The 10,975-nt window shown below is 29.7% G+C and overlaps 1 protein-coding gene across 1 annotated transcript; it reads right to left on the bottom strand.

Moving 5' to 3' along the window:
• Positions 1 to 6,013: 6,013 nt before the first annotated feature.
• Positions 6,014 to 7,672, bottom strand: LOC149968360 (uncharacterized). The gene has a single exon (XM_090167795.1). The coding sequence runs from the start codon at positions 7,670 to 7,672 to the stop codon at positions 6,014 to 6,016; it is 1,659 nt and encodes a 552-aa protein (XP_090023921.1).
• Positions 7,673 to 10,975: the final 3,303 nt, after the last annotated feature.

Below are 10,975 nucleotides of genomic sequence, written 5' to 3' on the forward strand. Positions count from 1 at the left end.
GCCTTAGAGGCCGATCAAATATGACTTTTCGGAAATGACAATCTGTAATTCCAAGAGTTGCAATAGATAATTTCTACAAGGATAAAGTCTACAATAAGTATGTGTAAAAAATTTGGAATATATTGGTATTCAAATGCGGGATAATCTCCCCAACATTTTTGTTTTATAAATTTCTAATTATAATAACAATTTAAAGAAATATTAATTTTTCCTCTTAAATATGTAATTTCCATGAGACTTCATTGGACTTTTGTTTTGGTTTTGAGTTTTAATTTAATTTAGGAAAGATCTCTGGACTCTTTTGTAAAGCAGTATTTTATACTGAAAAGATGATCCGAATAAAGCTGTTAATTAAAATTATTATTATTTTATGAAAGGGTAGAATTGTTAATTTGCTTATTCGTTCAACATTGCGTACACTTTCTGTTACAGAAACCAGTGTAGTGATACCGGCGTTGCGGTTTGCTGTGAATAGCTCAACCAAACTTAACACATTAGAAGTTTTGTGTGTATTCTGAGCATCGTTATCTTGTTTCAGCTCCGAATTGAATAATTCGCAGTGGCCATTAGCTGCGACGGTCCCAGAGTTTTCCGCCCCTCGCAATAAACACAACATTTCAGTCTATCTCGGCTCTACCTGTTTCCAGGAATAGCTCATAGAACTAAAAATGGAGTTGCTTCTGACCTCGAATATTTCATATGAAAATTCTAATTCGGACTACCTAATCTACGTGCAAAATAGATTTTTTTAATTTTTTTTTAATTTTACCGTCGAAAAGAACTTATATTGAATATTTTTTTTCTAGGATACTCTTAAGTTCAACCTTGAGCGTTTAAATCTTCAATTGTAACGAGGGGAATCGAACCAGAAACCGGAAGCTCAGATAAAATATGCAAATAATCAATTGTAACAAATCTTAATTTTACTTCTTTCAGACTCTAGTAAGAATGCAGTTATTTAAAAATTGACTATTTATAGCGTTACCCCTGTGAAACTAACTTTTCCCTATCAAATATGAATCGATCTATTCAAATCACAAATGGCATCCTTTTTAGTTATCAAATGGTTTTATTATTAGGCATTGAAATATACATAGGTTTATAATTACATACTTCCTTTTAATTTAAGCATATTATTCATACAAAATGTTAGTAAAACTTAACATTAAAGCAAGTGTCGGCTCTATCATTGCCTACGTTATTTTTGATTGGGTCTATGTATCGAAGATGGCTATGGTTGCTCAGATCGCTGGGAAGGTGCTTCCACCTAGTATCGACTTGCAAAAACATTTTTTCGTTTATTTTCAAGTCGACAATTACGTGTTTGCCGAAAAGCCAATCCAAGCGAGGTCGAATGAGCACGTGATTACAAATAATCCTTCTGATACGTTATTACGATTACCCAATGAACTAAAAGCATGCTTTTTGGCCACGCCATATAGGTAAATTATGCTGGGTAATGTGCCTAATCAGCTTGTTTAAATTTGCACGGTGGCGACAAATGTCGATAAAGAACGCAATTATACTAGAGCCGACACTTGCTTTAATAAAAACGAATAGTTACAATCTGAAATATTAGCCACAAATTTTTTCAATCAGATCTAAAGGTGACATTTTTATGATCTCCGTTTCCTCGCCAACGCTACAGTAGAGGGCAGATATTGCGTCTCAACTAAGACTCTTAGGAATCGACCAATTGAATGCTTAAACAACGTTATCTTACAGGTAAGCATTTAAAATTAAGGAATGAAGTTTTAGCATGCCATGAAAGTTATCAATGCGAACTTATACGTCGAATTCAAAGACTTTGACGTCTAAACATTGGCATAAGAGGCATTTGAAATTGAAACATTTTCGGAAAAAGAAACTTCCCGAACACTGTAATTTGTAAATTTTCATAATTTGCTAAAACTATCTATTAAAATTATAACAGTTTTCATTCGAAACTTAGAGGAATATGTTACAAATATTTTTACGTCTTATACCCTAAAGATACAATTAAATAAAGAATTTAAAATTATGTTACTGAAACGAAATAATTTTTTATCTAATTTATGAATGGAAATGAAATGTGCTCAAAGATATAGAAACTTTCGATATAAAGGCAATCGCTGTAAAATTATTTAACGCACCAAGAGGATAAATGGAATTATCCAAACACTTCAAAAAAATGGATATCAGAAACCATACCTGATTTGATATAAAAACATCACTTAAAAAATGGGTCTCAAAACCAATACCTGTTGTGATATCCAAGACATCATGCTCTTTGCATTAATTGACATGTCCTTTAAAGAAAGAAACAAAGTGTGATCGCCATCGACCATACTGTCGAACACGGTTGTTGCCTTTTCGAAGTACGAGATGGCTGTGTTAATATTACCATTCTCAAAGTAGAGGAGTGCCATCTTGTAGAACAAAACACCGTGGAAGAAATGAGTTGCTCCGTAGCGTAATTTGTGCAATTCCAAAAATTCATGGCCGAATTTGACGCCATTTGCGTTGTCGCCCATAAGGAAGCACTCTTCAAAAACTACATCAAGCATGCGAAAACACCAGATGTGGTTTTAGCCAACCACACCGTTCTGAATTTCCAAAATTGCAATGCATTTTTCGTTGAGGGAAACCGGTCTACGAATTTCTCGACGCAGTTAATAATATTTTAGAGATAAGTCGAGAACTTTGGTTGAAGTAGCCTTTTCCTGATCCTGGACTTCAAACCACGACTCTTCTTTTCCGCCATCATCGAAACAGTAACGGCATTCGCATTTAAATCCAAACACCCTGTCGAATAGTAGCTGCCTATCAGCCTTGGGAATTTCGTGAACGTCGTGAAAGTAAGCAATTGTGATTCGCTTAACGTCATCGTGGTCCACGTCTTTAGCCGACCTGACGACGCACGACCTGCCGTTAAATGTCAAATAGGCATCGGGATTGCAGCTGTGATTAAATATGCTAAGACCCAAGTACAATCCAAAACCGATCACGTCGAATTTCCAATCGATAATTTCAATACCGTTTATCATCAGTTTGCAAATCACTTCAACCAGCAGATTCCGGTCACCTTCGTTGTTTTCATCGAAGAGGTCGGGACAGAACCGAGTTAATAATACTTTTTGTCTACATCAAACTTTCCTCTGTGGTCAACTAAATCGGCAAACGAACGATTATAGCCGCCAATGTTTTCCGTCATATTCTGACCAGAACTTTTAATTTTCACGAACAGCCTTACAATAGCTAGGTCCTTGCCTGGCATTTCAATTTGTGGTAGCTAGTCTACGCTTTCGTTTGGCAGTTAACGTCGCAGAAACAGAGTAGGTTGCAACGACTGCAACGTTTTGGGCTGGCCCTTTTCTTCCGAAGTCTAGCAATATCGTCCGGATCATAAACAGGCTCGTCTTCACTCCTGAAGCAGAAGTCGCAACACGATCCACTTTTGAAACCGAGCAAAGAATGGACGAAAGGTTCTCCTTGGTAAACATTGTCTCCACGTGTAATGGCCATGATCTCTATTCGTCATTACTTCAATTATCTGTCGTTAAGTTCTTCAATTACTTAAAATTCAATGCTATTCACATCAGACCGCATTTTTGCGAAACATTTGTTTATTATTTGGAAAATAAATTGGGTGCAAAAAAGAAGCTTAGCTCTAATTATTTCAATATAATAATTTCATTTTCGTTACACAAAATAAAATGATAATATCATTAAAAAAATTAATTATTGGTGTTAATTGACAATTTTGTAGTAGAAGAGGTGTTTTAAAATATTTACGAGTCATTTTCATTGCTGGTTATCGTTTGGATTTTGAAAGTAGGGCAACAGATCCACGTGTCATAGAAAACGGAAAGATATGCCTGAGGAGGAGCTACCAGAAATTTGACCTGAATTTTGCTAACGATGCTGTGTACCTTTAAGGCGTGAAATCTCGACATCTTTTTGTGGAGCGAGTGAACGAAACGCAACATGTTTGGGGAACACGAGTTGAAAATTGCTCATAAACAAAGTTCAGCAAAAACTTTGGATAGCGTGATGAGGCCTTTGCTGTGTCAGGTTAAATTTCATGATCTTAGATGACGGCATGAGTAGCGTAAGATTAGGCTAGTTCATCAATCTAGGTTTATTCAAAAACAGTTTAGTTGCAAACGAACCCACGCTGATGCGCTACGTTCAGTAAATTGTAGCGTCCAAAACACCATCTGTTGCAATAATTGTCCAGCTAAAAAATAATTTAAAATCTAGCCTTTACCATGACGCCACCTATCGTGCATTTGCGACACTAAATTAAGATATATTTCAAAAACAAAAAAGGAAAGAGTGTTTTTTAGGCTCTTAATATATTATCAGTGACCTTAAAACATGATCCACAAACCAACGGGAGAGAAAGGAATCACGTTTGTTGCCAGCCAAAAGTCTGAACCCCTTTAATCCCTTCCAATATATTTTTAAAAGATGATGACGTGTAGCGTCAGCTTCGGCGAGTCCCGTTCACGCTCTTCAAAGTTGATGAACTCCCGCGCTTATTAATAGTTTCTTAAGGGCGACTGCGGAAGTTTTGAAACCTGAAATTTGTTACAGTTTACAAGTGATACGCGCCGAATATGCCCAATAAGCTCCAGAGGTTCCTACCCGAAAGGGGGAGGAATGGGGGAAGACAACGAAATGGTACAAGTCATTGTGATACTGCCCTGGGATAGCGATCACGGCGCCATCGTCGGTAAGCCGAGAAACTAAAGGAGTTTTTGTTTGGCCTGTTCCGACTGCACCCGAAGCGCCTCAAAGAGCATTCTGGAAGTTGGATTAAGAGCCCTTACGGAACAATCGGACCATCCAAAAGAAAAACGCCATAAAATGTAAATTTTGTAAACAATGCCATGTGACTTTCTCTCCAACTGCAGAACTACGATATGTTCTTGGTTAGTGATAGTGGTGAACAGGGTGATTGTGATATTCTTGGACAGGGTAAGTGTGATAATGTTGGACAAGGTAAGTGTAATACTCAGAGGTGGGCGTGCTCTGGGCTCCAAAGAGTCCAAGAGCTATAAAATGATCAAGACAAGTAAAATTAGCAAAAGTACCAAATTGGGCCTACTAACTGTTTAATGTCCCCAGGGCCGGACCCCTTTTCACGCGCTGCATTTACTCTTATCCTTGGAACTAGGCTGTCCCCGAATTTCCCTGATTCAGCGTAGAAGTCTGAGCTCTACGGTTATATTACTAAATAAAAGCTCTTAACAATCGTCGACTAAATATGCGATAATTATGCAACATTGCGATTTAAGGCTGCGAACGTAAACTGCCAGGCAGAAATTTTGGTAATTTTAAAACAAAATCTTCTACCAAGGAATTTCTCCAATATAAATTTCGATTGATATTATAGATTTATGCCTTCGAATACAGTAATTACGGTCACTGGAGGGCCCCTTCCAAGGATGGGCCACTAGGCCACGGCCTAGGTTGGCCTAGGCGGAAATACGGCACTGAATGTCCCAAAATTACGCCATCTTGTAGCGATTTATTGAATAATACATATTACCATCCTCCGTTACCATTTGAGGTCAAGACTTGAAAAAGCTTTCAAAATGAAACTAACGCTTAATTTAGCCAAAGCAACGAGGCTTATCTAATGCCACAGGAAACTTGATTATTTAAATCACTTTAATAATTTTCTAATTATATATAGCATCTAGTTTACTGTCAAAACAATTTCTGGGCGAGTTACACCTGCAAATACGACTTATGTTGCCATAAAAATAATGTTTAACCAATATAAAAAAATGAAACGTCTCAAATTCATATTTAATTTACGAACAATATTGCAAAAATTTCAAAAATGCAAAATACGTCTTTGAAGACGTCTGCAAAATCAGTCTTTCTCAAGGCATTTGCTAACACTACAAACTGCTTGCGTTAAGTTTAAAAAAATATGCTTTGAGAAGTATTTTCCTTGCTCAACCTCTCTCAAATTAGCTGGGAACAAATGAAAATATGAAATTAAAATGATCACTGTCTTTCAGCCAAAAGAAAATTCTTCTTCAAGAGAGAACTCGATCTTGATCGGGGTGTCTGGGTTCCTTGGGACACCGTCGTTATTGTCCCCAACTGGGCGATATTCCAACTCTTCTCTAGTGACGACTGTCGCAATTGGAACTTGGTCGATGAAGTCATAAAATGGCTCTAGTTTGACGCAGCTGACATCAAGTTTGTCGCCATCGGAACCAAACACCCTTTCTCTGTCGACAGCTGCGGTGTCTGCGTCAGGTTGGGCAGCTTCAGCTTTTAAGGCGTGGGCGCAGTGGGACTTTTCAATGAGGGATCCAATCTGTTCCGCCGTTAAACGTCGCAGTCGCACCAAACAATACCTACCACCCGTTTGACGACCAGAGAGGTCAAATTTACGAGGCTGAGATTGGCGCTCTGGTTCTGTGTGGTGACTGTTTGAATCGGAAGTTTGGATTTCAAATGGACTATGAATTCGACAACGCGCTTGAGAGGTTTTAGCGAAGTTCCGGTCGCAAGTGGGGCATTTGTGGGCCTTTGCCGCCTGGGAGTGACGTGGTTTCTCGCCCGCGTGGGATCTTTTGTGGTTGATCAAACCCTTCTTATATGCAGATGCGTAGTTACACTGGTCACAGTGGAAGGGTTTCTCGCCCGTGTGAGTTCTTTTGTGGTAGATCAAATCCTTCTTATATGCCGATGCGTAGTTACATTGATCACACTGGAAGGGTTTTTCGCCCGTGTGAGTTCTTTTGTGGTTGATCAAATCCTTCTTATATGCATATGCGTAGATACACTGGTCACACTGCAAGGGTTTCTCGCCCGTGTGAGTTCTTCTGTGGCCAATTAATGCACCCTTTTGTGCAGAAGCGAAGTTACACTGTTCACACTGGAAGGGTTTCTTGCCCGTGTGAGTTCTTTTGTGGTTGATCAAACCCTTCTTATATGCAGATGCGTAGTTACATTGATCACACTGGAAGGGTTTTTCGCCCGTGTGAGTTCTTTTGTGGTTGATCAAACCCTTCTTATATGCAGATGCGTAGTTACACTGGTCACACTGGAAGGGTTTCTCGCCCGTGTGAGTTCTTCTGTGTCCAATTAATGCACCCTTTTGTGCAGATGTGAAGTAACACTGGTCACACTGGAAGGGTTTCTCGCCCGTGTGAGTTCTTCTGTGTCCAATTAATGCACCCTTTTGTGCAGATGTGAAGTAACACTGGTCACACTGGAAGGGTTTCTCGCCCGTGTGAGTTCTTCTGTGGCAAATCAATGTACTCTTGCGTGCAGATGCGAAGTTACACTGGTCACACTTGAAGGGTTTCTCGCCCGTGTGAGTTCTTTTGTGGTTGATTAAATCCTTCTTATATGCAGATGCGTATTTACATTGATCACACTGGAAGGGTTTTTCGCCCGTGTGAGTTCTTATGTGGTTGATCAAATCCTTTTTATATGCATATGCGTAGTTACACTGGTCACACTGGAAGGGTTTCTCGCCCGTGTGAGTTCTTCTGTGTTGAATCAATGCACTCTGGTGTGCAGATGCGAAGTTACACTGGTCACACTTGAAGGGTTTCTCGCCGGTGTGAGTTCTTCTGTGGCAAATGAAATTACACTTATAGTTCGTTGCATAAACGCATTCTGAGCACTTGTGTATCTTCACTTCTCTGCTGCTCATTTTTGCCAATTTCACTCTGAATTAAAGGCTCTTTTGGATTTATGAAGTATTGTTGCTTATACCAAGGCCTAAAACCAATTAAAAATTAAATATTAGCGAAAATCTACCAAGACGGCCGAACAACTTTATCAATGGGCACCAATAAGTTGAAATAATCACAATGATTACACTATCAAAGGCTAGATAACCCTTAAGTTTCGATAGGTGGCGCGACCGTTGCGTTAAAAATAGTGAATGTGGGGGAAAAGAAACGGCAGCTCCATAAAATATAAAAACGGAAAACCACGTTCTGGACATTCTTCTATAAATATTTACTGTTAAATCTATTACCTTATCGGTTTTTAAATATTTTACAGTATATTTATTTTAATTATTTTATAGTTATTTATTTTAATTATTTTATAGTTATTTATTTTAATTATTTTATAGTAATTTATTTTCAAGTAATTTATCTTATAATTTATTTTCAAGTAATTTATCTTATAATTTATTTTCAAGTAATTTATCTTATAATTTATTTTCAAGTAATTTATCTTATAATTTATTTTCAAGTAATTTATCTTATAATTTATTTTCAAGTAATTTATCTTATAATTTATTTTCAAGTAATTTATCTTATAATTTATTTTCAAGTACTTTATCTTATAATTTATTTTTTAGAAATTTATCTTTAAGTTATTTATTTTATAATTTATCTTAAAGTTATTTATTTTATAATTTATTTTATAGTAATTTATTTTATTTATTTTATAGTAATTTATTTTATTTATTTTATAGTAATTTATTTTATTTATTTTATAGTAATTTATTTTATTTATTTTATAGTAATTTATCTTATAATTTATTTTCAAGTACTTTATCTTATAATTTATTTTTTAGAAATTTATCTTTAAGTTATTTATTTTATAATTTATCTTAAAGTTATTTATTTTATAATTTATTTTATAGTAATTTATTTTATTTATTTTATAGTAATTTATTTTATTTATTTTATAGTAATTTATTTTATTTATTTTATAGTAATTTATTTTATTTATTTTATAGTAATTTATTTTATTTATTTTATAGTAATTTATTTTATTTATTTTATAGTAATTTATTTTATAGTAATTTATTTTATTTATTTTATAGTAATTTATTTTATTTATTTTATAGTAATTTATTTTATTTATTTTATAGTAATTTATTTTATTTATTTTATAGTAATTTATTTTATTTATTTTATAGTAATTTATTTTATTTATTTTATAGTAATTTATTTTATTTATTTTATAGTAATTTATTTTATTTATTTTATAGTAATTTATTTTATTTATTTTATAGTAATTTATTTTATTTATTTTACAGTAATTTATTTTATTTATTTTATAGTAATTTATTTTATTTATTTTATAGTAATTTATTTTATTTATTTTATAGTAATTTATTTTATTTATTTTATAGTAATTTATTTTATTTATTTTATAGTAATTTATTTTATTTATTTTATAGTAATTTATTTTATTTATTTTATAGTAATTTATTTTATTTATTTTATAGTAATTTATTTTATTTATTTTATAGTAATTTATTTTATTTATTTTATAGTAATTTATTTTATTTATTTTATAGTAATTTATTTTATTTATTTTAAAGTAATTTATTTTATTTATTTTATAGTAATTTATTTTATTTATTTTATAGTAATTTATTTTATTTATTTTATAGTAATTTATTTTATTTATTTTATAGTAATTAATTTTATAATAATTTATTTTATAGTAATTTATTTTATTTATTTTATAGTAATTTATTTTATTTATTTTATAGTAATTTATTTTATTTATTTTATAGTAATTTATTTTATTTATTTTATAGTAATTTATTTTATTTATTTTATAGTAATTTATTTTATTTATTTTATAGTAATTTATTTTATTTATTTTATAGTAATTTATTTTATTTATTTTATAGTAATTTATTTTATTTATTTTATAGTAATTTATTTTATTTATTTTATAGTAATTTATTTTATTTATTTTATAGTAATTTATTTTATTTATTTTATAGTAATTTATTTTATTTATTTTATAGTAATTTATTTTATTTATTTTATAGTAATTTATTTTATTTATTTTATAGTAATTTATTTTATTTATTTTATAGTAATTTATTTTATTTATTTTATAGTAATTTATTTTATTTATTTTATAGTAATGTATTTTATTTATTTTATAGTAATTTATTTTATTTATTTTATAGTAATTTATTTTATTTATTTTATAGTAATTTATTTTATTTATTTTATAGTAATTTATTTTATTTATTTTATAGTAATTTATTTTATTTATTTTATAGTAATTTATTTTATTTATTTTATAGTAATTTATTTTATTTATTTTATAGTAATTTATTTTATTTATTTTATAGTAATTTATTTTATTTATTTTATAGTAATTTATTTTATTTATTTTATAGTAATTTATTTTATTTATTTTATAGTAATTTATTTTATTTATTTTACAGTAATTTATTTTATTTATTTTATAGTAATTTATTTTATTTATTTTATAGTAATTTATTTTATTTATTTTATAGTAATTTATTTTATTTATTTTATAGTAATTTATTTTATTTATTTTATAGTAATTAATTTTATAATAATTTATTTTATAGTAATTTATTTTATTTATTTTATAGTAATTTATTTTATTTATTTTATAGTAATTTATTTTATTTATTTTATAGTAATTTATTTTATTTATTTTATAGTAATTTATTTTATAGTAATTTATTTTATTTATTTTATAGTAATTTATTTTATTTATTTTATAGTAATTTATTTTATTTATTTTATAGTAATTTATTTTATTTATTTTATAGTAATTTATTTTATTTATTTTATAGTAATTTATTTTATTTATTTTATAGTAATTTATTTTATTTATTTTATAGTAATTTATTTTATTTATTTATTTTATAGTAATTTATTTTATTTATTTTATAGTAATTTATTTTATTTATTTTATAGTAATTTATTTTATTTATTTTATAGTAATTTATTTTATTTATTTTATAGTAATTTATTTTATTTATTTTAAAGTAATTTATTTTATTTATTTTATAGTAATTTATTTTATTTATTTTATAGTAATTTATTTTATTTATTTTATAGTAATTTATTTTATTTATTTTATAGTAATTTATTTTATTTATTTTATAGTAATTTATTTTATTTATTTTATAGTAATTTATTTTATTTATTTTATAGTAATTTATTTTATTTATTTTATAGTAATTTATTTTATTTATTTTATAGTAATT

Source organism: Leiobunum rupestre, chromosome 1 (genome assembly GCF_980474605.1).
Source record: "Leiobunum rupestre chromosome 1, qqLeiRupe1.1.hap1, whole genome shotgun sequence".
NCBI classification, from domain to species: domain Eukaryota; kingdom Metazoa; phylum Arthropoda; class Arachnida; order Opiliones; family Sclerosomatidae; genus Leiobunum; species Leiobunum rupestre.

What these genes read in the sequence shown, in the direction of transcription:
- LOC149968360 (XM_090167795.1), bottom strand. Translation starts at nt 7,672, where the DNA reads ATGAGCAGCAGAGAAGTGAAGATACACAAGTGCTCAGAATGCGTTTAT.